We start from the raw sequence: 27,793 nt of genomic DNA on the forward strand, positions 1-27,793 counted from the left end.
TGCAAATTGAGCTAAATTAAACGTTCAGTAAATAACTGCAAACTAGTACTGCGAGGGCATGGCAGATAGGTACCTGTTGGATGATCTGCTGCAACGTCAGTGCTCCATTCTGCGTGCCTAGAAGATTGGCCAAATTTAGATTACTTGCTATTAGACTGGTCGGTATGACCGGAGCGGCTGCCGGTTGATTGGCTGCCGCGGTAGCACTGGCAGCGATTGCAACCATTTTGCCGGAACCATTTTTGAGCGTACTTGACCCGTTAGCTGTACTGGGCGAAACCGTAATCGCGCCCGTAGTTGGAACTGGGGCAGCGGGGGATGAAACCACACCTTCCGAGGAGGTGTCCGGTTCCTGTAGCGCTCCAACGGCAGCGGCGGAAACCTGAACCGGTGAGGTTGCCGCGGGAGTTGTCGCTGCCGGTGAACTAGCGATCGGTGTCACCGTTATGAAGCTTCGCTGTGTCGCTAACCTGGTGGCCATGCTGTGGTTATGGTTTTTAGGGTTTTATCGCAAACTTATAGTCAAAATTCGTTGTTGCAATACAACTCAATTATAGGTATATTACTTTTGGAACCCTGTATCGGTTGATTATTATTAGTACGAATCAATTACTAAGGTGATATGGTTTGGATTATATGGTGGTTTGTTGGTTTGTTTTGGTATACGGTGTAAGATGAAACTCTAGGGTTATTTAAGGCTTCCTGGTAGATAAAATAGGGATGGTAATCTGGAAAACAGAAAAATAAACAAGTTAGAACCAACCATAGACATTGAAACAATTGAAATAACTTTCGAATAAGTTAAGTGTGCAACAGATTGTTTAATGAACAATAAACATGACATATCAAACGATTGAGTTGATGTCCTCAATATCTGGTTGAGCAAAATAACGATAAATTTACTTATTAATACGGTCACCGTGATGAAAGTTTACGTCGTTCGAAAAGATCAAGCTGATCGTAAAATTTTAATTTCAAACTCTGACTTGATGCCATTTATCGAACTAAATACTAAACGCACTCACCGGAATTCGCTTCACTTCCGAGCAAAGTATCAAAAATTGGCTTGACGTGCTATTTCCATTCAGTTCTGAAAACTACCCGCTATTTTAATTTAAAAACAAAAAACTAGGTTTTCAAAGATATCCATTTATTACACCTTAATCGCGAGCAAGCTGTTTGGAAGCTCCAGTGTCAGAATTGACATTTATATTTCAAGATTTGTAAGATTAACACAATCACCAGTTTTATCGTCACAAAATTATGTGATTGTAAATGAAAGTATCCTTTTGGAATTTATGCTATAAGGTACTGCAACTACGATCCGGGCGGGTATGAAAAACGACGTTCAAAAGAAATCTACACAGACTATTTAACTCATTGTGAGATTATAGTAAAGAACAGAAACATAATTAAGAAAAATATTTTTTAAAAACTGCCCAAATCATCATTAAAAATAGCAAATATCGAGCTGGAAAAAAACAAGTCATTCCGTAACCACGGATTTCTATAATTTGCTAAGAGCTGCTGCACCTTATTATTGTTCGCTCTGATAAGTTGCGAGGGTACGCTAAAACGAGCTTGCACTAATAAACGGATAAAACCTTTTTGAAAAACGCACCGCGAAGATATCACGTTAATTAATTGCATTGCATTAATTGCAGAAAAAGGGATGTGACTAAAGTCCAGCGCACTCAGCAGCAACGGGGAAACGAGCCCGGCTACTGGTTTTCTCTGCTTAACTCTTTATCGTCGACTGTCGTAAATCTGTTCCATCGTTCCATAAGCACATGTCGAGATACTTCCATCAGGCACGAACCAGTTGGACATTTGACAGCTAAGTCTATAGCAGCAGCTAGAATCAGTAAGCTTGAAGAACCAACTTTAACTGAACAATTCTAACGTAGAAGATAACAACTTTTACGCTGTGAGATTTTTTCTTTATTGCAGGCTGGTTTCGCTATATAGCCCTGCCGGCAAGAGCCCCTTTCTCCGTGATGTCCCTACGAAAAGTGTTGTTCGTTGCGCGCTAATGGTGGACAATGCCTTTCGGCGTATTTCTACGATGGAGCTGCACCTGCTTTCCGTTCCTATGAATGTATTTGCTGATGATTTGTTGTTGAACGCTCGTGTGGCTCTTCGGGGGCATGCATCACTGTACTGTACCTACCACCCGCATCTATTTGTACCTACAATTCGTTGAAACGCAAACGGCAGGTGTTACCCAGGACAACCGTGAAGAAGCGCGACTGGTCTGAGCCGTGTGGAGTGGCGAAGGAACCTGCATACTCGACGGAGGGTGTAAAGGTGAGGAATTGCTTCGTCATCCATCACATAATCTTTTCATTACTGAGACTTAGTCTAATGAATTTCCGGTGCCTTCGTTTTTTAAACAAAAAAAAAAACAAATCCCTTTCGCGAAGGCCATTTTCTTTTTCGCACTTGGATTCCGTTTCTCACTTTAGTATACTTTTACACTCACATTATTGGTATTAATCGTGATAATGATTCAGGCTCTTGAAAGTACTTCCACTGAACTATCAGAGTGCGTCTCCAATGGTGGAAATCTTATTCTGCGGGATGTCTAGACGGTCGCTATAAACAGAACTCCTTCGGAGTAACCAATGCTTCACTCTGCTGTTTTCGATGCTTAACACAACTGAACTCTGCGGTGTCGCATTACCATAGGGACGGCGATCTACTGACAGACTGTTGGTCAGCCGGAGATGGAGAAATATTATTGATCAAACAGCAACGAACCGATGGATTCAGGACAACAGCCTGCCGCTGAGTACGTGTTACGGGATCGAGCTGGCGTTGCGGCGCAATATGACATACACTGTATGTTGTTAAAGGGTGCATATATGCACGTAGCGCAAGGAGCGCGTCACACTCCAGTGCCTACGCGCTAGGCGTTTTTCGGGCCAATGCTCCTTATGCTCGGTGCCATATGCGCGTTTAGGACCCACTCAGCCGGTAGTGACTCGTGCTCGTGCGAGCGTATCAATGCTAATGGATCCAAACCGCCGAACTGCAAGAGGGTCCCTATAGATACGGATCTGGTGATCTGGTCATATTCAGATACAGTGACGCTAGCAACAATGGTTTGGGTATTAGATTCGTTTGAATAAGTTGATTCACAGCTGTTCCGAACTTTTACGGCGTGTAAATGCATTTATGCTACGTGAATATTTTCAACACTGTGTAAGGTAAAGTTAAATTAGAAATTGGAAAGGTTTTAAATATTCGATCAATCTACTTATCGTATGATCTAACAGATTTTGTAAAGCAACGTTTGCTTCAGAAGGCGATACTGAAATTCGTGCAAAATATACCATCAAATAACATCAAAATTACTAAAACAATAGAGATTTTTCGTAATGACTAAATAATTATAAGCTGCATATATATGGATTCCTCTCTCAAGCGTTGTTTAGCATATGTCATTAGACTGGGCCGAAGAAACACCATTTCCGCAAAGCAGTCCAACTGCTTCCTCCGCAGTTAAAGAATTAGCAGATTTTTTCCCGCTAAACTGGTACTCGCAACACACTTTTTCGATATGTTTTGCATCGACTTTCCTGTTGGACGACATCCAGTTGAAGTAGCACTAGAAGTTGCTGCGAAAATGAGTTCTTCAATCGAAAAATTACCTGTTATTTGTTGAATTTTCTTCGTTCTATGTCCACAACCAGAAAAATTGTTTATAATGTCGTCCGCTAGGCTTAGCTTATACTGCAAACACAAGAATTTGCTGAAGCCATTTTTCGGTATCCTTCAAAAACATCTTCGAACTCGTTTACATTTAGCCAAGCGCGCATTAAACTGCTCGCCACACAGATTCCTATTTTTTTCTTCAGTCCCTTTAACACGTCACAGCGACTACTACCATTGAAAAAAATATCAACAATTCTTTTGCGTTCAATCTCCATTTTAAAGCCTAGTATCGACTAGAAAAGAAATAGCTCGAGAAAAAAATTTGACAACTTTCTTGTGGTAATAATTGCATCAGATAATATTCCGTACGGAAAAGCGTAGATTATTAAAGTATTGTAGGAGATATAGTAGGTATAGCGTAGAGGATTAGTATATATGAGTGACATTAACTGTAAAATAGATCATTAATATTCGTTTAATAACGTTGTCTTGAATAAATGGCTACAATAATCAGAAGTGGGATGATACTAAGTAAACGCCCGAACGATCGTGGATCCATTCAACTATGGAGGAAGTTTTAGATTCGGAGCTAGGCCGTCAGCATGGAACTACAAACTCTTTTTTGTGTTGAAACCAGGACTGTTGGTGCGATTGCTGGTAGGACAAGTGAAAGAAGCGATGGGATTGGACAGACTTCGAATTCAAGAATAGAACAAGCGTTTCCAGCCAGATTAGATGAAGCCGACGTTCGTTGTCTTCTGAAAAACAGATGTAAACTTTTAAGCGAATCCCACGAATATTTTGCCTACGACGTCATCATGATTAGTGGACTTGAGTGAACTTCGGATCAAAATTATCAGTTTAAATATACAAGCAATAGATTTTATGAATGGGTATGAAATGGGGAAGGCAACTAGGAAGAAGCGCCCAACATAGCTCTAGCCATCCCAAGCCCCTACCTAGCGCCTCCACGTGGCCATACCTGGAAATACTTCAATTGGTATAATTGAGTAGCCAAGCTAGGAGGTGCGGGGTCGTGCGGTTTTCAGTTCCTAACCTTACAAATGTCGTTTTAGGCAACCATTAAACCACACGACTTTAATTTCAAGTATTATATGATTTATACTAATTTTTTGGTAAACTAATCTATTTTCAGAGAGCGAAATAAGGCGCTATATCCTTGGCCAATTGCAGCCTGGCTTCTGGTCTAAATGCCATTAGTTCATCCCTGAGGGTCCGGAGTATCACTTAACCCTTATTAGCAAAGATACTCCCAACGACTGTAAATAAATCATTATCTATGTATATGGGAAGCGTTTGGTACGGGAGGTCCACGCTTTCTTCCTTCCCTTGATTTCAAGGAGTTTGATGGAATTAGGTATTTTTTCTAGTTCCACTTGATTCCTTGGAATTCTCTCTGCGGTACATGCTGCGCAGTTGGCCTGGCCGTTGACAAGAAAAATGATTGATTCAAGTAATCGTCATTTTCCAGGATGCCTTCCAGAATTGGCTGTGTTAGTGTGAGATTAGATTAGATTAGACAAGCAATAGATTTTATGAAACAATCAGAGTCGTTGGTGCAACTCTTGAAGCTACTGGTGCAACTCTTGAAGACTAGTGCTGTTGGAGCAGTAACTATTGAAATCACTGCAACTGTTGAAGTAGTTATCCGTCGTTATGTCAATTAAAACTACGAAGCCTTTTTTTGTGATGAACCCAGAGTCGTTGGTGCGACTACTGGTATGACTGTTGGAGCAGTCAGAAGCGCTGTTGGATCAGCGTCTAGTGGAATTAACATAACTGTTGGAGCAGTTGGATGTGATTCAACAAATAAGATTGTGAATTGTGGAGCTTCTAGTATGGCAGGACGGTTGTTAAACTTCCGCAGAAAATGTACATCGAGGACGATGTAATTTATCAGGATGCCCGAACTGTAGGAGATATAGTAGGCATAGCGTAGAGGATTAGTATATAAAAGAGTGATATTAACTGTAAAATAGATCATTAATATTCGAACAGTTCAGGAATAAACGTTGTCTTGAATAAATGGCTACAGTATAAAGATACGCCAATCGTCAGTATCAGCAGTGACTCCTGACGGCTAGATGGTTTAGTGCCATAGTGTTCGTAGTGCCATAGTGTTCGTAAAGTGGTCTCATAGGCACACGTTTGACTATATCATCTGTCACTAACACTACTAGCTGGTAGGCTCAAAGCAGTACGTTAGTTTTGGATTTTTCTTACTGCGGCGGTTATTTATCATAATACCATGTGCTTAGCTCTGAATGCCCTGTTGTTTTGATTGATTTGGAACTAAGTCCAAAGAAAGACACGTTAGGTTTGTTAGAAAAAACGACATAGCAAAGTGTTCACTTTTTGTACAAATTTATGTAAAATAAAACATGCTTTGTTTAGTGAATATTTTTGGGGAAATAAGTTTTAGCTCATTTATAATACATATGACTAGTTGAGCCCGAATCTTACGATCCGGAAAATATAAATGTCTGTTCAGAATTTAGAAAACTGCGGATACATTCCATTGGCTAGTGTTTGCGAAGATGTTTAATCTTTGTATTAGTTCTTTGAGTTATATTGCATAATATAGCTCTAAGATGTACATAAGAGTCATAACCGAAAACTGAAACAAATAGTTTTTATGGTCGTATTGGATTTTATTCAGCTGAATAAAAACATTATCTTCACTGTGCTGATTCTAAAGGCGGGCAATATGGCTCTTTTGTGTGAGTGGCTCTGAACCGTCTATTGTTTGCCGCAAACCGATTCATATGGTCGGTGTTAAGTCAGACAGAACCGAGTGGCAAAATTCTGACTTCGAGAAAAAGCATTCAAAGCTTACTGCATTCGACATCATCTTCTCTGGCTGTTTGCAACATTTATGTAGTCTGATTAGAGTAAAATGTTGCTTAGAAAATTCTTAATCGCTTGCTATCATTACCTTTTTTTTTAAATTTTGCGACTTGGTACGGTCTGATTTAACACCGGCCATGATATCGCGACAAGCAATCGAGTTGAGCAGGCGAGTCGAGCAGTCGAATCAAGCAACCGAGTCAAGCAATTGGATCGAGCAGTCGAGTCGAACAGTCAAGTCGAGCAGTCAGTCGAGCAGTTAAATCAAGCTGTTCAGTCAAGCAGTCCGGTCGAGCAATTGAGTCGAGTAGTCCAGTCGAGCAGTTGAATCGAGCAATTAGTGGAGCAGTTGAGTCGAGTAGTCCAGTTGAGCAGAAATCAAGCAGTTGAGTCGAGCAGTCGGATTGAGTGGCTAAGTCGAGCAGTCTAGTCGAGCTGTTAAATCAAGCTGTCAGTTGAGTTAAGCAGTCAAATCGAGTAGTCTGGTCGAGCAATCGGGCTGAGCAGTTGAGTCGAGCAATCGGGTTAAGCAGTTGAGTCGAGCAACCGATTCGAATAGTCCAATCGAGTAGTTTAGTCAAGTAATTCATTCGGGCAGTTGAGTCGAGTAGTCCAGTCGAGCAGTGGAATCAAGCAGTTGAACCGAGCAGTTGAGTCGAGCGTTGAATCGAACAGTTGAGTCGAGCAGTCTAGTCGAGCAGATGAATCGTGCTGTCCAGTCTAGCAGTCGAATCGAACAGTCCAGCCGAGCAGTCGGGTCGAGTAGTAATTCAAGCAAATGTGTCAAGCAGTCGAATCGAGTAGTTAAGTCGGGTAGTAAAATCAAGCTGTTCAGTCAAGCAGTCAAGTCGATCTGTCCAATCAAGCAGTTGAGTCGAGCAGTCGAATCGGACAGTTCAGTCGAGCAGTTCAGTTAAGCAGTCCAGTCGAGCAATCAAATCGAGTAGTCTAATCGACCAGTCCAGTCGATCAGTCTAGTCAACCAGTTGAGCAATCGAGCAGTCCAGCAGTCGACCAGTGAGGTGACTGAGAATACAACCCATTACTACGAAAGCATGACGTCCTGTCAGAGATCTGGTTTTCGGTACAGACACTGACGCTCGACGAACTCTGTTCGAAAACAGACACTGAGGAAGCCTGTAAGTCGTAGGCGAAATACGTATCTGTCAAGAATAAAATATACATAGCAGAATTAAATTGAATAGGTTTTCTTTTTATTTAATTTACAGGCTTCATATTCTACTAAGACGCTTCAAAAACTTCCATTCTTATTTCATTAACATGGTTTCGGAATAGATCCATATTTGCATCCAGATATTATTAAATGGCTTAAACTTTAACTTCGTTTCTGCAGCTCGCACTACATGTTGGTTAAATAACGGATTTTTTTGTTTTGTGGTTAAGCAAAAATGCTAGAATATATTAGGGAGAAGTTCTCTCTGGCCCCCATGTTTGGAAAGAATGGATCAATAGTTAATTGCAAGATGTCATGGTGTCCCAATTATAACATCTTTGTTTTAAAAAATAAATGAGAACTGTCAAAGGCTCAACCATTTAAAACAAAGAGAATCGAGAAAATTTGAAGTAGCGTACAGTTGCAAATGTTTTTACCAACAATAGAGCAATATTTCTGAACGTTGAATTGATAAAGTTCTTCTGTTCTTATCTTTACCAACCGAGAGTCAGGGTGGCTCTTGCCGTATCAAAAATTCCTCTCCATTGTACAGTACAAGTCGGCTTCAACCTGGTCGAGCCATCTGGCACGCTGAGCCCCTCTATTCCTGGTATCAGTAGGGTTCTTGAAGAGAACGGATTTCACTGCATAGTCGTCCGCCGTCCTTGCGACGTGGTCGGCCCACCGTAGTCTCCCAACTTTCGCCAGGTGTACGATGGGAGTTTCTCCAAGTAGTGACTGCAACTCGTGTTCATACATCTACGCCAATCTCCGCTTTCGGTTTGAACTCCGCCACAAATAGTCCGCAACACCTTTCGTTCAAATACGGCTAGCGCACGTATGTCTTCCGTAAGCAAAGTTACTGTCTCAAGTCCGTCGGGGACTACCGGTCTGATTAGCGTTTTGTATATCGTCAGCTTTCGCTTTGTGCGGCAACTTATGGTCCTTGATCGAAAGGTCTTGCGGAAGGGAAAGTAAACTCGACTTCCAGTTTGAATGCGTCGTTGAATCTCCTTACTAGTATTTTTGTCGGCGGTGACCAGAGATCCCAAATATACGAACTCATCAACCACTTCCGGTTCATCGCCATCAATAGTCACTGTCCGTGGGAGGGGTAGGAAGCAAACGTTGCTTTCTCTGGAGCCTGCTCTGAAGAAGTGGAAACCGATAAACGAAAGAATAATCGTAGCCAGATTTAGTACACTGGTTAAGACTGGCCAGATTTAGAACACGAGTCACTGCAATCCAGTGCTATGCACCCACAGATACTGCCGACCTGCAGGAAAAAGAGAGTTTCGTGTGGTTGAGAAAATCCCATGTGGTTGAAGGGGACATTTAGAACGTAACGCCGATGATGCATCCGACGATCCGACCATCACCTTGTTATCGTTGAGACATGCTTGCGCGTCGTGCATGTCAAGCCATGAGAGTAGAACGACACCCAACGTTACGATCTCCGACGATTGGAGAATTCCGAGGTGAAAAGGACCTTTCTCGAACAACTTGCATCTCGAGTGCGGAGTTACCGCCAGGATGAATACTAAAATGCCACTAAAGGACAAAGCTTACTGAAGGACAGTACAGAACCGCTTAAGCGATGAACAGAATATTTGAACAACTATTTCGAATCTCAAATATTAGAGACCAAACCGCAACTTTGCCGGTGGACTAGATGCAAGGCATATTGGTCAAAGTCCCTAAAAAAGGAGATCTAACTGAATGTGGTGACTGGCGTGACATCACATTGTTCTCTCAAAGTACTCTGTAAGGTAATCCTCAATCGCATCCTGGAGAATATCGACGCAAGCTGGATTCCGTACTGGCATATCATGTGTAGACCACATCACAACGCTCCGCATTATATTGGAGCAGATCAACGAATTCCAGAACTCTCTTCTGATGGTGTTCGTTGACCTCGAAAGTGTTTGACCAACTCAACCACGAAAACATCTGAGGCGCACTTAGGCGTAGAATAGAACTCCTCTAGTTCTCTAGATCAGCTAGTCCACCTCATCCAGGAGCAGTAAGAGGAGTTCCCTTGTAAGGTGTTCTACAATGGTGTCTTGTCCGATCCTATAAGGGTTACTGCCGGTGTAAGACAGGGCTGCATCTTACCATCGTTATGGATGAGATATTAGTTGGAGCGATTGACAGTAGACCAAATCGAGGGTTGTTTGGCATCCTCCAACGACGGAGCAGCGGCCGACGACATTGTCTTGCTTCCACAACGCCGAATCGATATGCAGAGCAAGTAAGATTACTTCTCCGAGAGCTCCTAGGCAGCAGGTCTCAGAACGGCTTAGGGTGCCTTTGCAGATCTGCGAAACACTTGAAACCTATTGTTGTACCTGCGAAACGTGGTGCGTCTCAGCGGGGATAACGCAAACAATACTGGTATTTATCAATCGCTGTCTGCGATATATCATTCGTCTTTGGTGGTTTGACAACTAGATACAACGAGGAACTCTATCGTGGGTCGGCCGATAAAAACAGACATTCGAGAATGTAGGTAGAAGAGGATAAGACACACCTTGAGAAAAGGAGTGAGTGAGATCTCTCTGCAGCACTTGACTGGAATCCGCAAGGACAACGAAGAGGTAAATCCAGAAACGCATGGCGACGCAGCTTAGCCAACGACATTCGAGTTGTTGACTAGAAACTGTGACAGGTGATCTGAAGACGTGATTTATGAGCAATAAACACGAAAGGAGATATATAAAGAAAAAAAACGGCTTTTACGCTTCACTTCGGCCAAAAGAAGTTTCTCTAACAAATTAAATATAGGAAATAAGAAAACTACAAGAGATTAGACTCGCGTAAAAAGCGACTTGAGTGTATATAATCGGCATGCTCAATTTAATGCTCAATTCGTTGAACAGAATTAATTGATATATAACATAGGTTCCTGGTTCCAGATCGATTTAGTATTTTTGAACCGAATTTCGTACGACAAAAGCGATTCCAGTTCTGCCTAATGAACCCAATACTTCCCAGTAGCCCAGTAGCCAGTAGCCAATGTACGTTTATGCTAACATTGTTGAAGATAAAATAAAGAGGTCTGTAATCAATTTATTCGTCTATCTCATAATTACCTGAGGTCTGACTAGCTGGTTCGGTTCTTCCTTGCCAAATGTTACCAACATCTTCATATCACCGAGGAATCTGTTCTCACTTGTATCGAATTTTACACTAGGACACCTCCTTCTGTGACAACATAGAACACGAACAATGTAAACACTTACAAATCGTATTAGATGGCACAAATTACTATTTAGATTGCAGCATAATCTTCCAGAATGAAACTTATAACGCGGATAACTTTTCACTGTAAATTGCAATTTTTAGTACGGTTGGTTCCAAACTTCAATATTGCATAATCAAATTGAACAAAAGTAATGTTAGCTGTTGTGGCAAAATAGACCATGGAGAAAATTATTGCACTGCACTGATTAGTACTGTCTCATGCTGGATCAGTAAAAACACAATTCAGCAAAGTTTTGTCGACCGAAATCCGATTCTTCCGGTTAAGCAATTGCCATCGCACGGCAAAATTTACAGGAAAACCGATGCTCTGGTTTGCGAGGATCAAATCTAGTAGGCCTCCTTTATTTTGTTTTTCGTTTTTCACTTTCTGGTTGCCAAGGCAACAAGACATCGCACAGCTAGAAGACACTGATTCCTATTGGAAAATTTGACAGCCGTCGCTGTTTCGCGCATGAATCTGATGGGAAAGCAATATTTGACAGCAGAGTGTACGTTCAATGCTTTTGCTTGTAGAGATCGTTAGTGAGAGAAGCGCATCTCGTAGACGACGTACTGTGCTGTCACCACCTTTGAAAGATTATTCTTCAAGCGGTATTGTGAATTGAGCTTGCTGACGTTTATCGTACGCACACATCGACGCGCGATTTGTTGTTGCTGTTGTTAGATTTTACACGTTTGTTTTTGTTTTCCCTCAGTTATACCCCGGTAAAAAACATACGTTTGAGTGATAAACGATAAGTTTTTGAAGCCTTTTGCACTGGGCTTAGCAAGCTCTATTGCAAAGAAAATTGTACCATCCAAAGTGCGATATCGCCCATAAAAGTGCTATTTTGCATTAAATCGTTTCGGTATCTTCGGCGCACTTTTTCGTTATCTTTCAAGCAATAAGTGCGCCGAAGATACCGAAACGATTTAATGCAAAATAGGGTAACCAACGTATTTTGGACCCCTTTAGCAGCTGTACATAATTTGGACACTTACAGCAAAATCAAATGGAAGTGTCCAAATTATGGACAGCTGCTGATGGGGTCCAAAATAGGTTGTTTACCCTAGTACTTTTATGAGCGATATCGCACTTTGGATGGTACAATTTTCCTTGCAATTGACAATAGTAGAGCCAGAAATCACTGCAACTGAAATAATTGATGGAATTGTGCAAAAACATTCCATCAAGAAAACTGGCATCTCTTCCTAGCGCCCATACAAACTTTCGAGCAACAGAAGCAACAGCGCACCCCTCCCGACAAAAGTTGAAGCTGTCTGTACATGTATTGGTGAGAAAAGATGTGTGCGAGCGTGGCAATGCATTGCATACGTGTTTGTGTACATCCATATTCTAATATACACACACTAGTATGCGAAAGTTTAACTTTAGCTCGGCAGATAGCATTGCTGTTACTTTTGGCAGAGTTGCCAGTCTTCTTGATGGGATGTTTTTGATTTGTGGCAGCTCTGCTTGCATGCGGCAAATGCTGGCAGTGCATACTGACGACAAACCACCCGTCACCCCATCGACATCTCTATATCGAGCTGCAGTGAACGTCAGCGACAGCTTGTCCTGCATGTGCAGAGATGCCATATTTTCTAAACAAAAGTCTGGAACTGCTCGAAAACCGGTAAAATCGAGCAGTTTTCCTGCTACTCAAATTTTCTGGCTTGAAAATAATCTGCGAAAATCTGCACACTTTTTTAGGAAGTCTGTGAAAGTTTAAAGAGCTTCGAAGAAAAATCTGCACCAGAACAATAAAAGTCATAAAAACTGCAAATATCTGCAAATTTATAATGATCTGCAAGACCGTTCCAAAAATCTGGAATTTGCAGACAAATCTGCAAGTCTGGTATCCCTGTGCATGCGGGCCCAAATCAGACTGCTGGCCAGGGATACCAGACTTGCAGATTTGTCTGCAAATTCCAGATTTTTGGAACGGTCTTGCAGATCATTATAAATTTGCAGATATTTGCAGTTTTCCTGACTTTTATTGTTTTGGTGCAGATTTTTGTTCGAAGCTCTTTAAACTTTCACAGACTTCCTGAAAAAGTGTGCAGATTTTCGCAGATTATTTATAAACCAGAAAATTCGAGTGGCCGGAAAACTGCTCGATTTTTTCGGTTTTCGAGCAGTTGCAGACATATTTTTAGAAAATATGGCATCTCTGCTGCTGGCAGTTGAGTGAAACGCAGTGCTGACATGCTATCTCCAGGGGGCTGATATGACGTCACATTTTCGTTGCTCACATGAAAAAGGCGGCAAACGCAAAGCGACCTCACAAAACGAAATTAACTAACCATTTTCACAGTTACATGTATTTCGCATCAATTGCCTGCCTAACATTAGCCATGTGATGCTAAAACCTTGGCTAAAATCAAACTAAACTAAGAAAATTTAACAATTTACACATCCGACTCGGTTGTCAGCTTGAGCCCATCTATGAAGCTGTCAGCTTGGGCCCGCTCTATGTTGGCTACGTTTTTTTGTACAGGTTGGTATTGGAAGTGTCATTCCCGTGGCTATCTCATTTTCGCATACACGAGATGTTGGCGGCGAAAACATGGTTGCCTGCCGATGGGGTGCGACAAACCGCAGAGCTTGCCGCAGAGACAGATTTTGTTTCCGCTCATCTCTATTCTGAAGATTTCTAGCATTCACACAAAACGCACAAAACCCACCCACAAAACCAAAAAAATCTACACAAAAACTAGCGGCTTCGCTTCGGTGTCCACTCCACAGAAGTAATAGTAAATAGACAATACGGTATAATATACCGAATATACTGAATATATTATATTCAGAAGTCGCGGAAGTAGGAGTTTTGTTCTCTTTTATTATCAATAACTATTATTTATCATTATCATTATTATTAGAGAATGAAAATAAAAAGGTTAACCATTATCAATAAGCGCAAACCGAAACAAAGTCAAATATGCCGAAAAGAACGAGCGCCCAACGCAAAATCTATCCACAGATTTCAATCGACCAGCTTTCCGATAACGTAAGATGCTATCGTTAGACCATTGGCTGTAACAATATAGGTTTATTTTATTCTGTTACAGCTTTTACTTCTGATACTAGACAAACTACCACAGTGCGATATCCTGTCGGCAAGTCTGGTCTGTCACCGCTGGAGCATTGTCATCAACGCAAGCCACCTGCTGGATAGGTTTATTTTACGAATTATTCCCGATCCACACAAAACTGAATGCGTGGAGTATGGACATTTCTTGAGTCGATCCGAACGAAAATACAGGAAAGCAGAAGTTACGATTCGTGATCAACAATCGTTTCTAGTGGCGGTGCTGGCATTGCGCCGGTTTGGTCAGTATTTGTTCGATCTAAAACTAACGCTGAATCAGCACTGCTATCCGAGCTTTTTCCAGCTGCACTTCGAACGAATGAAGGAGCTAGAAATGGGTTTGGAAGAGTACGATCAAATGTTATGGGAGCAGGAAGTGGACAGTTACGATCGCTGTTTGACAGTGATAGATTTTGTTAAGGACGAATTTCAAAAGTGTACTGCTGCTGGAGGAACGACTCCGAATTTTCGCCAGATCGAGGAAGTGTTTGTGCCATTTGTATATCGACATTGTTTTCGCCTGAAGACGTTATTGATAAAACCACTGCGAAATATGTGGGATGCACGAACGAGTATATTGCTTTACGAAGGTGTTGAAATGAAATATTTAACAGAACTACGAATCTACGGAGCTGGTGCGATCATAATGGCCGATTGCCCTTTGCTGAAGAGTTTGGCAGTGCATGGCACGACAACCGGTTTGTCGTTCTACTATGGGTTAAGAAATGCCTTTCCCCAGCTCAACAAACTAGAAATAGTAGATGATTTTTTATTTGATGATAACTGCCTTTATCAGGTTTCTAGGAAGTGTAAGAATTTGGTTGAACTCTCCATATCGTCTATACATAATACTATAAGCCAAAATGCGTTTCGTTACATTCATTGGTTGAAAAAGCTTAAGAAGCTTTCATTGTCGTTGGACGGACCATCCCATTCCATGAAATTTACCTTTGAGGATTGGCCAGAATTGAAAATCGAAAAATTGTTAATCACTGTTGATGAGGTTTGGAGACAATATTGTTAAACTAAAACTTATATGACTAACACTTGATTCTCTTACAGCTGCGGGCGGACAGCATTCGCGAGATTTTGCTGCGTAACCCCAACCTTGAGGAGTTTTTCATCAGCACGCGAAGAAAAATTGCGTTCAGCACACTGCAGAGGCTGCAGAAGACCAGCCCAAATTGCCGGTTGACCTACCACCAGCTGACTTACCGTCAGCAATTTGGTAGATAAGTATAATTTTTGCAAGTCTTTACCATACGTTGAATGTCCTATGTTTGTAGTATAAGAACTGTGTTTTTCTTTCATATGTTTACTATTACGATTTAGTGTTGTTTGGCTGTACCACCTACAAAGATGGTATATTCAATATTTAGAACAAACAAGACAAGGCTGTTGTAGTCAGTAAGAACTTTGGTTTATTGTATTACTACACGATTTCCTCATTATTTATTTCAACGCGTCTCTGACATCCAATTAGCAAACGTAGCTCAAACGAGGGTGTAATATCCGAAAATATTCTTAAAATGAATGATTTTTGCTCTTTTTTTCTTTATTTTGCTCAATCTTGTTTGCGATGCGATGATATTATTGAGATAAAATTTTGCTTAGCGGATAATACTTTTTTTTTAAATTAAGGTTCTGTCCCACGGTGATTCTTTATAAGTTGCATTAGGGAAAATTTAACAAAATTACAAATAAACAAATAAGGTACGGGAGGGTATTTTTAGCAGGTTCCTTAATTCGGCCTATTTGCCTCTTCTTTCGCCAGTAAAAATACTTTGCCGACATACAATTTTAATATGTTATAACTATTTTCTCAAAACTGTAAGTGTTCTACTATTTTTTATTCAAAGAACGTCAAAACCACATGTTCTTCCACTAGAACTAGGCCATAGACCGACAAAAAAGATGCCGTCGCTTAATGGGCTGAAAATACCCTCCCGTGCCCTAAGGTACGTGTGGGTATTTTCAACCTGTTGAGCGGTAATAATTCATGATTACGTTGAAACTTTATTCATTCGAAATAAGATTTTCATACAAATTGGTTGGGTAAAATTTACTGAAAATCTGTGCATTTTAGTCTTAACAAAACGTTTTCAAATTTGAATTATAGTCGCAAGAAATGATGAGGTTGTTGCGGCTATTTTAGGCCTGTGACACTATTGTGGTGTCTGTCTGGTTTGAATTTCTAGCAGGCCGAACGCGTAATAGTTATAAAGCCATCCCCCGAATAACTCAATGGATTGACTGCGCATGCGCCCACCGTAATTTCTTAGTTGCTCGATTAATAATAAAGCTGATTTTTGGCATATTGTTGGGACTTATCAAAGGATTATCACCTTCCAAAAATCAGCAATATCTATTTGAAGAAACCTACCAGCAATATTATTATTTTAGTATAGATTCTTACTTACTCAATATGCTAGAAGCATTGTTGGCGCCCTTGCTCGCATTTTTTTTGTAGTAGTGTAAATCAGAGGTTGGAAAACTTGCAAAATGAATAGATACGCCGAGCATCGGCAAACGGTTTTTATCATGATAAAACAGCTACGCGAGTGGTTCAATTCGCCTATAACAATGAGCAACATACACTCACGCTTCGTAGCATCGCTGAATATACGAATATCGTGAGCAAAGCAAAAGTGCAAATTGACGCTTACTGCTGCTTGTAAAGCCACTAACACTACTTTAAACTATTCCCTTTTCGTGGTAATATTATGTTGAATAATTTCCGACGTCCCCGGGCATTCTATATGCGAAAAATCGAACACACTCAATGTTCAATATTCAATTTTTGAACGAATTCTGATGTTCACATTGAGGTTCTGTTCGTGATAAAATTCAAAGCTGATGCGTGCATTATCGGCGAGGCAGGCGAATAGTGTATGTTCATGAGGGATGTTAATCGATTCAAATGATCACTTTTTCGCGAATTCTCCAACCACTGGTGTAAATGATTCTCCACAGTTTGTTTACGCTGGAATTAACAACAAGATGAATAATTCAATTATTGTCAGCTAGTGAATGAAAATTGATTTCATATCAGAGGGGAATTTCTGTACTCCTCTTTCAACAATTCAACAATTCTCTGTGACGAAACCCCACATTTTGAGAAACTCCACAAGTGCCATTTGACATTAGTCAATTTTCATGAGTTTTTGACAGTTTCAAATACTCGGGGAATTTTACATCTTCTCTCGAATTCTGGAAAAAGGTTGGTTCCACAAACCCCTCTGTTTACTTACTCAGCCTAACGTCTTACGACAAGGCCTGCGCAGTATAATTTCCCCATCTATTTCGGTCCATGGCAGCTGGTCTCCAGTTCCGCGGGCATCCAGTGCTCGCCAGATTTCGTTCCACCTAGTCTTGCCACCTCGCTCGCTGTGCCCCTCTTCGTCTTGTTCCAAACGGATTTGATGCAAAATCCATTTTTGCAGAATAGTTGGCCGGCATTCTAGCAACATATATCTTGCCCAGCGTATCCGTCCAGCTTTAACCACTTTCTAAATACTCGGTTCGCCGTAGACGCGCGAGCTCGTGGTTCATTCTTCGCCTCCATACACCGTTCTCTTGCACTCCGCCAAAGATGGTTCTTAGCACCCGCCGTTCGAAAACTCCGAGTGCTCGTAGGTCCTCTTCTAGCAGTGTCCACGTTTCGTACCCGTAGAGGACAACCGGTCTAATTGGCGTTTTGTACAGTGTGCACTTTGTACGGGGGCTCAGATTGTTCGACTTCAAGTGTTTGTGGAGTCCGTAGTAGGCACGACTTCCGCTGGTAAAACGCCTTTTAAACTCACGGCTGATATTGTTGTCCTCTGTTGCCAGTGAATCAAGGTATATGAACTCGTCGACTACCTCCGATTATTCATCTCCGTCGATTACCACGGTATTGCCCAAGCGGGCCCTGTCGCGCTCGGTCCGCCCGCCAGGATATACTTTGTTTTAGACGTATCAATGTTCAATCCAATCTTCTCTGCTTCGCGTTTTAGTCTGGTGTACTGATCTTCCACCGACGCAGATGTTCTGCCGACTGCATCCACGTCATCAGCAAAGCAGATAAATTGACTGGATTTATTGAAAATCGTGCCCCGCATTTCGATCGCCGCTGGTCTTATAACACCTTCAAGCGCAATGTTGAATAGCAGGCAGGAAAGACCATCTCCTTGTCGAAGTTCCCTACGAGATTCTCACACAGCACTGGATTCCATCCATCGTAGTCATGATAAGTGTAATAAACTTACCCGGAAAGCCGTTTTCGTCAAAATTTTTCCATAGCTATTGTCGGCTTACGCTATCATATGCGGTTTTGAAATCGATGAACAGGTGATGCGTGGGGACTCGGAATTCGCGGCACTTCTGAAGGATCTGCCGCATGGTGAAGATTTGGTCCGTTGTAGACCGACCCTCCATGAATTCGGCCTGGTAACTTCCCACAAATCTATTGGCTATTGGCGATAGTCGATGAAAGATGGCTTGTGATAGCACTTTGTAGGTGGCATTCCGAATAGTGATCGCTCGGTAGTTCTCATAACCCAGCTTATCGCTTTTCTCGTAGATAGGGTGACTGAGAATCGCAAATAGTGCTCTCACCCAAAAATTTTAGGTGAGGTAACTGTGAGAATAGGGCTTCAGATTTTCGCGCTTCAGCAAGTGTTGCAGAAATGTCGCGAATACAACCACGCATCATTTATTCAGCGACTTCAAATCGGCGTATGACACAATCGATCGAGATCAGCTATGGTAGATTATGCTTACTTACTTACTTATGTGTCCATGTCCGCCGGTCCTGCAGAACAACGGGATGAAATCAGAGATCTCCACTGCTGACGGTTACTCGCCATGGCTTTTACTTGTCGCCAGGACAGGTTCTCGTCTACAGCCCGGATGCCGTTGGCTAAGCTCCGTCGCCATGAGCCTCTGGGTCTACCTCTTCTACGCTGTCCTTGTGGATTCCAGTCGAGTGCTTCTCTGCAAACCTAGTTCGCTCCTTTCCTCAAGGTGTGTCCGATCTACTTCCACCTACGTTCACGAATTTCTGTGGCTATCGGCCGTTGATGACACCGACGATGGAGTTCCTCATTGGATATCCAGTTATCAGGCCACCAGGCACGAATGATGTATCGCAGGCACCGGTTAATGAATACCTGCAGTTTTTGCGTTGTCTCCGCTGAGACGCACCACGTTTCGCAGGCCTACAGCAGTACGGATTTAACGTTTGAATTGAAGATTCGGGTTTTCGTACGTAGAGTGATCTGGTTTGAGCGCCAAATGTTTCGCAGACCTGCAAAGGCACCCCTGGCCTTCTTGATCCGTGTGGCTATATCAGTCTTGGTACCACCATCGGGACCATCGGGCGTTGTTTGGCTACTAAGATATTGAAAGGCGTCTACCTACTCAACTTGTTGTCCCGCTACTGTGAAGTTGGTGGAATTGTCAGTGTTCACTACCATAGACTTAATTTTCGCTACATTGACTGTGAGACCTGCTGCCTGAGAGCTCTCGGAGAGGTCATCTAACTTGCTCTGCATATCGTTTCGGCGTTGTGCGAGCAAAACAATGTCATCGGCTAGGTCGAGTCATTTAGCGGCTCCAGCGTTAGAGAATTCCAAGGCAATCCTCGATTTGGTCTACTGTCAATTGCTCCAACTAACATCTCATCCATAACGATGAGAAACAGAAGCGGTGATAAAATGCAGTTCTGTCTCACGCCAGCAGTAACCCTTATGGGGTCGGACAAGACACAGTGATGCCACGCCAGTTACCGCATTCAGTTAGGTCCCCTTTGTTAGGGACTTTGACCAATATGCCCTGCATCCAGTCCACCGGAAAAGTTGCGGTTTCCCATATATTGCTGAAAAGCTGATGCATTATTTGGGCTGACAGAGATGGGTCAGCTTTGAGCATTTCGGCTGAAATACAGTCTGTCCCTGGTGCTCTATTGGATTTCATACTCTTGATAGCTGCTACAATTTCATCCAGCGATGGCGCCTCCGAGTTGACGCGATTAATTCGACGAGCTGTAGGCGTCATACGCTGCTGGTTTCGTCGGTCTCTGACATTTGAAACTCGGAAGAGTTGTTCAAAATGTTCAGTCCATCGCTTAAGCTGTTCTGTACAGTAGCTGACCAGCTCTGTCCTTTAGCGGCATTTTTGTATTCATCCTGGCACCACTAAGGCGGCGAGAAATATCGTACAACAAACAGATATCACCATTGGCGGCGGCGGTTTCTCCTTGTTCGGCTAGGGAGTTAGTCCAGGCTCTCTTGTTCCGCCTATAAGGACTTTAACAGCCCTCTCCAGTTCGGCGTATCGTTGACGGGCAGCTGTCTTAGCCGATCTGGTCCGCACTCGCTCAATGCCGGCTTTCGCTTCTCTCCGCCCGTCGATCTTCCTCCAAGTTTCATCCGAAATCCACTCCCTCTGCCCGCTGCGCGCTTTGCCGAGACGTTCTTGATGCCGGTCCATTGCTCTTCGACGGTTCCACCAGGTGGCAGCTCCGAGGCTCGAGATTCAAGTTGTTCGACAAAGGCCCTTTCCACCTCAGGATTCTCCAATCGGCGGACGTCGTAGCGGCGCCCAATTTTCCCCTACCGTCGCACACGTGGTCGATTTGGTTTTCTGTTCGTCCGACGCGGGAAACTCACGTGACTTTATGTACTGGTCTATGGGGGAAGAGCGATCCACCAATGACCATGTCGTTATTACCACAGAATTCTGTAAACAGCTCCCCGTTTTCGCTCATCTCTCCTAGGAGTCCCATGCCGCGTTCAAGGTCCGCGTTGTTTGAGCCAATCTTCGCGTTGAAGTTGCCCATGTGGATTTGGATATCCCCCTTCGGGATTTTCTAAACCACACTGTTCAGCTGGCTGTAAAAATTCTCTTTCTCCTGCAGGTCGGCAGCATCTGTAGGCGCATAGCACTGGATTGCTGTAAGGTTCCTAACCCGTGTTCTGAATCCGGCAACGATTGTTCGTTCATTTATCGGTTCCCACTTCATCACAGCCGCATGTGTCCCTGGGCTCAGTAGGAATTCAACTCCTCTTTCTCGAGTAGCATTTTCACCTCGTATGCCAGAGCAGAGCGAGACTTGCCCGGATGATGTGCTGTGTTCGCCAGTACCCAGCCAGCGGACCCCGCTCAGCCACAGGATTTCAAGCTTCAGGCGGCTAGCTTCCCTTGCAAGTTAAGCCAGTTTGTCCTGCTGGGCAAGGGTCAGTGTATTCCATGTTCCGATTCGTGTCCGTGTTTTCATGCTAAAGGTCGTTGCCAATAATCCAGAGAGATTTCTCCTTTCATTTTCGGTAACTTTTTTGTATTCCGGTACAGTAGGCTGTTAACCTAAGGTCCTTATCCGGCTGAAGGGGCTGCCATCTTAATGCGGGCGGGAGCCACTGGGCCCCCTTTCCTGTTAGCATACGACAACCGAAGTTGCGTTCCCCAGCCGGCACCTCGTGGAGGTAGGAGTAGGAGTTAATGAACAGAGGTTATGGAATGCACATGTTCACCCTTTGCCAGCCCGGAGTTCATTGCGTTGATGTTTTAGTGGTTCAGGCCTGCAAAGCCCGCAACCAATCCCACAGTATCGCCGGAGGGCCAACGTATAGCTCGAAGGAACCCTTGTTTAGCTGGGGTTGAAAATACTTCGAGGAAATCAGTTTTTTGTCGTTGTTCTATAATTATGCCAAAAGCACATGTGGGGTTTCTGAAACAAACGATTCACTTACTTACTTATATGTGTTCATGACTGCCGGTCCGGCAGAACAAAGGAATGAAATCAGAGATCTCCACTGCCCGCCATAGCTATTACCTGTCGCCAGGACAGGTCCCAAGTAGCACACTTCTGGCCCTTTTAGTTGCAACAACTTATTTATAACTGAAATTAGTCATATTTCGGTTGCTTCAACAGTTTTCTAACAACTGTGCTAGTAGGGGTTGGCTTAGCTGCATCGCCATGAGCCGTACCACGCCGAATAATTATCAAAACTTGCGTGAAAATAAAAGCAAAAATACTTTTTTCTCATACAACAAAAATATCAGTATGTCCCTAAATATTTAACTTCGCAGCAGAGCTGCCATAAATACAGATGTTTGTGCAGCCATAAATTTGGGACCCTACCGTTTTCTCCGGAGTATTTAATTTTCTCGATCTAATCTTTTAAATAACATATATAGTTTATGGACTACTTTAAAATTCAGGAACATTAGTAGAGCCAGAAATCACAGCAACTGAAATAATTGATGGGTCCCAAATTTATGTATGCACAAATATCTGTATTTGTGGCAGCTCTGCTTCGCAGTCGCGATTCGCGGATTCCTACTCCTGTCATTTCCAGTTACCCATCAGCGACTGTGAATTTGTCTGTGAAGCGGGTTGTTCGAATGATTCTCCGCCCCTGAGTGCGGCCCATTTCATCACGTCTTTTGGCTAGCTGTCATCGCGTGTGGTGCGTTGTCAAGAAGGTTGTCAACAAACCATCTGCGCGTCAACTGAGAGCAGCAATTTCTCCTTCTATTCGTCAGCAAAATTAGTTTCATCTGCGGTTGTAAAGTGCGTAAAGTTTTATCTCCAAGTGGATCACTGCGTTAATTACCTTGTGCACTGTATGTAATAGTTGGGGACCGTTTAAGTTTTGCGAACTTAACAGCGACATAAGTAAAGCGAGTCTTTGCTGATGATGGTAGTGGTGATACTTGCTGATTGCTGCTTCAGATGATGGTGCGAAGCAAGTAACCAACAGTGCGTTTTCGAACGGTTCGTAACTCGTAACGTGACGCTGTGGAATTTCATTCATCAATCAGTGACACGAGCGCGAAGGTGGCTGCTGACCAAACTCATCGAGGGTATTACGCCTCAGGGGGAGCAATATTCTAGCGTGAAAAGCAGCAGAAAGAAGATGAAGCGGCGTATGTAAACAAAAGTGATGAGGTGGGCAAGACGTTAGTGGATTATCGACTTGTGTGCTTCTGTTAGTGTAAGGATTGAACGGAAAAATACGAAAACATGTTTCCGCACTTGTTGCTGCTTTTGGTTGGTTTCGTTCTGCTCCGTGTACTGTATTTGATAGTGGTCATACGAAACAATTCGAAGCGTGATGTGAGTCATATAACTGGTAAACGAAAAGGTCCTACCAGGACAATGATTGTGATGGGATCTGGTGGACATACTGCGGAAATGTTGCAGATTGTGCAACAGCTGGATTTCGCAAAGTATGCCCCCAGACAGTACGTACTTGCCGCTGCGGATAAAACTAGTGTCGTGAAGGTCATTGATGTGGAAGTCCGCCGGCAACCCGATATAGCCAAACAGGAATACGAAATCCTTACAATAACTCGAAGCCGTCATGTCCAACAGAGCTATCTTACCTCAGTGTTCACCACCTTAACGGCAATTGCGAATAGTGTCCCGTTGGTTTTCCGTTCCCGGCCAGATCTGATTCTAACCAACGGACCCGGAACTTGCGTTCCCATTTGTCTGGTGGCCTTTCTGGCCAAGGTGCTTTTCATCAACCGTAACTGTAAGATTGTGTTCGTTGAGAGTTTCTGCCGTGTGAAAAGTCTTTCGCTTAGTGGACGAATTCTACTCTGGATAACCGATCTGTTTGTGGTGCAGTGGCCCGGGCTGGCCAGCGAGGGCATCACCCGGAAGGTGCAATACTTTGGCCGTCTGTCCGAATAGACTGCCGTACAATGTTTCGGCAACGGAAACGCATATCCCATCCATTCAACACGTCTAACCCAAAAAGTGCGAAATTGTGCGCGCCTTTGTGTGCTAGTGAGCTCTTTACAGAGAAGAACAAGAACGAGTGGTCAAGTGAAAACTGAGTGTGAATCTTTATAATTATTAAATATCTGGTTACAAATAAGCGAATTAGATTTAACTTAGTGCTGGTATATGTTTGTTTTTTTTTGTATTGTACTTTTATAAATAATTTATAGTATGAATTCAATAACACACCAAACCTACACGTGTTTTATTCCTCTTTGCCGAAGAAGATGACCAAATCAAACAAAGATTATAACTTAAACAAATCAAAACGTATCTAATCTTCTCGTTAGCAATTAGCGTTAGTGTTTTGGCCTTAAACACTCTCTTCTCTTTGTCGTTAGCGCCTGCAGTTCCGAGAGGACGGGTGGTGGTGTCGATACGACGCGGGCAATCACTGTGGTAGGGAGAATCGCAATTATCGCAACGACCCTCTTGGCTTGACCGTCCCCCTCATGACTGTTACCAGCACCTTTTAACTCGCCCGGTGAGCAAGCAAAAAGAGGGCCGCCGTTTGCACTCTGCTTGGAAGTTTGGTGCGTACCTACTTGCGGCGCTGCTTTCTTGCGATATCCGTCGCCGCCGCAACCACCGCTGAACGACCTCAAAGCGACTGTTACAACACCGCGCACAAGGCCCTCTCTATGAGCGGCAAACCATACAAAGAGTCTCTACAGAGCTTGATAACCCTGGAGCTGGCAGGATGTGTGTGGTAAATACGTTTACGCTTACCGCCGCCGTCTCGACGTTGCCCGGCTGCTCCGTTGAGCAGCTGCGTAAACTAAATCGCTGGGTACTCGTAGGAGAAATTGGATAAATTGGTGGTTGTAATATACTAATCTGCTGTCCGCTCTTGCTACTGCTGCTGCTGCTGCTGGTGGTCATTTGAATGGAGATCTGGTTAAAGTAATTTATGTTCGCAGTTTCTGCTGGTAGTATTGACATATCCGCTGAGGGCTGCCAGACAGTTGTAGCTAGATTGGCTAGATTAGACCGTTAAGCTGCAATGCTGAGCGCTATTATGTGCAACTTGCATTCGGTTCGACTCTTATGCTGCACTTAATCAGAGTGTGTTTAAGAAAGTTGCATCCGTTTGATTTACTTTTTTTTATTTTTCTGGTCGCGAACATGGGTCAGGTTTTGAACCGCAAGATAGTTGCAAGAATCGGTCAAAAATTTTCCTGCGACTTGTTCAACATATTGATAGATTATGGAGAGTTTATTACTGAAATCCAACATATTATGCGTTTTTGCGTCCTAATTTCGATTTCAGAAAAAAGTTAATCATAACAGAACATACAGGGAATTGTTGGTTTAGTTTGAATTTGATATTCTGAGAGAAAAACGCGCTGTAAATGTGCGCGACGGCTCAGTCGAACAATTGTGTCGAATAAAGAAGCTTGAATATACGAAGCGACACGTTTAGTTCATATTTCAGTTCTCTAAATCAATCGGATTGAAATGTTTCCGAATCGGATGATCAACGCGGAGGGTTATTGAACAACTTCTTCTATTAAACTTCGCCCGACTTCCAGCTTGAATGCGTCGTTGAATCTCTAATACAGTGGGATTTCGAATTTGGCATGGTTCGATTTTGGCAACAAAAGTATCCGTTTTTGGCAACACAAAATATTTTACTTCCAAAAATATGCTTAACACTAGATATACCAGACCAGTCATTTTGACTGGTCGTGCAATTTGAATTTGAAATTTCTACAACATATAACATTTGCTTTTAGAAACGATGTTATGACTGTTGTAGCTAGAAGTAGAGAATACATTTTATGAACTTAATGTTACTTTATATATATTATTTATTTATTTATTGACATATGTAACGTAAGCCAAAGCCTTTTGAATTGCTACAATAAGATTCGATCGTGAATTTAGTTGGACTACCATACTTAATTCTAAATTAATATTTATTCTAACTGTTTCCTCTACATTGAATTAAAGGAATAACTATGTGCTGTTGAGCCGTGCAAGCAACTGACGCTTAAAAACTCGTGCTTGAGCTAGATTTTATCGAAGTTGGTAGTGAGTTCCAATGGACAATGCCTCTAACGAAAAGTGACGAACTGTAGTCTCTGGTGCTGTGACAAAGTTAGTAGCAAATATAATTTTTGCTATTGCCATTTATACCAGCACCAGTCAAAATGACTGGTGCAAGATTTTATGACGAAAGAGTCGAAGTCGAAACGCCTATAGGCTCTCCTACGTTGACTTTTGATCCATTTCTTTTTGCTATATCGCAATTGAGATCCTTATCAAAGAACTGCCTCCACTCACCAACCACCTCGCGCTCGTTTGTGGTCAGGTTTCCCTGCTCGTTCTTACACATGTCAGGCCTCGGTGTATATCCTTTACGAGATCAGTTCACCTTCTTATAGAACTTGCGCATCTCACTAGCCTGAAATAGTGGTGCTAGCTCTCCTTCAGGCGTTTTGCGGCCTCACTGATGGCCGAACGTACCCTGCTCCATTTATCTTCGAGGGTCGAAGCACCTGGTCACAAAGGAAGGCGCATAGTATGCGCGTAATTCTCAGCACCTTGCGGATTGACTAATTACCGAATGTTTAACCGAGGAGAGTGGCTTTGTCGCAAGGTATATACCGTCGATAATTTTGAGCGCACGTGTACTGCTACTAGGTAACGATCTGAGTCGATATCCGTACCCCGTAGGGAGCGTACGTTGGCGATGTTCGAGAAAACCCAGCCTTCGATGAGAATATGGTCGATTAGGTTCAATATTAGTTGGTCACATGATCTCTTGGTGGTTTTGTAGATCTCTGCGGGGAAAGAATGTGTTTCTGATCCTCATGCCTCGGGAAGCTGCAAAGTTGATGCATCGCTGGCCGTTATCACTATACATTGCTTCCCTGTCGATGGTATACGTCCCCAATGACGATGATATCCCGTGGCGAGCAGCTATAGTATATTGCCTCCAGCTGGACATCGAACGCTTTTTTCTCGTTGTCGGATCTACCTTCGTGTGGCCAGTGCACGTGCAATGATGGTGTAGTTGAAGAAGCGGCCTGTTATCCTCAACACACATATCCTCACCCGATCCTGTATTCTGCCCATTACTACGAAGCCTGTTCCCAGCTCGTTGGTTGCTCTACCGTTCTGGCAAAATTGGGCCTTGCCGCCACGGATCCACCACACCTTCCCGCCTTTGCGACAGATCTCCTATAGTGCCACAATGCCGAACTTTTGCGGTTCTAACTGAACGAGCAACATCCTGTCGCCATCCACGAAATTTAGTGATTTACAGTTCCAGCTTCCAGGTAGGAAGCATCCATTTCAATTCCTTGTTTCATCGCCTTTGTCCAAGCTAAATGTTCCGAGTTGAATATTCTTCATTTTTCGTAATATTTTAGATTTAAAAAGCTTGCCTTAGTAGGGATATGCTACCGAGTCTCATGATGGGGCCGCTATCGTATAGTGCTGAGACAAGACAGTGCCTCCAGGGCTTGTTCGTTCACTTTGACTCAATTTTGATTCATTTGACAGTACCGTCTCAGCCGAGCAAAATTTGACCAGGTTGTGTATAAAACATTTGTAGAACTAGTTATCATCTTCAATTTTGCTGAATGAAGTTTTGCTATATCTGTTGTAGTTACGATGCTACAATGCTAGTACGTCATTAGCAACTAAATGAGCATTCATTTAGTCACTAATAAGGTACTAGCATTGTAGCACCGTAAATACAAAAGATACAATAAAACTTCATTCAGCAAAATTGTAGATAATAACTGGTTCTACAAATGTCCCATACATAACTTTGAAAAATTTTGTTCGACTGAGACGGTACTGTCAAATGAACCAACATTGAGCCAAAGTGAACGAACAAGCCCTGCTCCTTGCCTGTCGGTATACGACCTTAGCTTCCACCAGGGTTGGTTACCACATCTCCGCTAAGGTTGCTCGTATTCCGGCTGGTAGGGTAATCAACTATTTTAGACCCCATCTGTACTGCCCATAAATGGA

At 42.9% G+C, this 27,793-nt stretch overlaps 3 protein-coding genes across 3 annotated transcripts in view; 2 read left to right on the top strand and 1 right to left on the bottom strand.

Moving 5' to 3' along the window:
• The window catches only part of LOC128745606 (DNA-binding protein RFX2), a 63,163-nt gene extending 51,890 nt beyond the window's left edge, over window positions 1-11,273 (bottom strand). The window contains exons 1-2 of the mRNA XM_053842685.1: window positions 10,792-11,273; window positions 74-728 (exon numbers count right to left, since the gene is read on the bottom strand). Coding sequence (XP_053698660.1) covers window positions 74-481 — 408 coding nt within the window. The 5' untranslated portion in view covers window positions 482-728; window positions 10,792-11,273. The remainder of the gene's footprint in view (window positions 1-73; window positions 729-10,791) is intronic.
• Window positions 11,274-13,884: 2,611 nt separating this feature from the next.
• Window positions 13,885-15,270, top strand: LOC128745418 (uncharacterized). The gene is made up of 3 exons (XM_053842493.1): window positions 13,885-13,953; window positions 14,015-15,037; window positions 15,097-15,270. Exons 1-3 carry the CDS (start codon window positions 13,885-13,887, stop codon window positions 15,268-15,270), a joined length of 1,266 nt encoding a protein of 421 aa, XP_053698468.1.
• Window positions 15,271-22,515: 7,245 nt separating this feature from the next.
• Window positions 22,516-23,993, top strand: LOC128744591 (UDP-N-acetylglucosamine transferase subunit ALG14 homolog). The gene has a single exon (XM_053841722.1). The coding sequence runs from the start codon at window positions 23,042-23,044 to the stop codon at window positions 23,714-23,716; it is 675 nt and encodes a 224-aa protein (XP_053697697.1). The 5' UTR covers window positions 22,516-23,041; the 3' UTR covers window positions 23,717-23,993.
• The last annotated feature ends 3,800 nt before the right edge of the window (window positions 23,994-27,793 follow it).

The sequence above is a fragment of the Sabethes cyaneus genome, chromosome 1, assembly GCF_943734655.1.
Source record: "Sabethes cyaneus chromosome 1, idSabCyanKW18_F2, whole genome shotgun sequence".
NCBI lineage: Eukaryota > Metazoa > Arthropoda > Insecta > Diptera > Culicidae > Sabethes > Sabethes cyaneus.

Excerpts from the sequence above, each read along its gene's own strand:
- LOC128745418 (XM_053842493.1), top strand. The coding sequence starts at position 13,885 with ATGCCGAAAAGAACGAGCGCCCAACGCAAAATCTATCCACAGATTTCA. Across the intron at positions 13,954-14,014 it reads TCGACCAGCTTTCCGATAAC|CTTTTACTTCTGATACTAGA; the intron begins GTAAGATGCTAT and ends ATTCTGTTACAG. Across the intron at positions 15,038-15,096 it reads TGTTAATCACTGTTGATGAG|CTGCGGGCGGACAGCATTCG; the intron begins GTTTGGAGACAA and ends ATTCTCTTACAG.
- LOC128744591 (XM_053841722.1), top strand. The coding sequence starts at position 23,042 with ATGTTTCCGCACTTGTTGCTGCTTTTGGTTGGTTTCGTTCTGCTCCGT.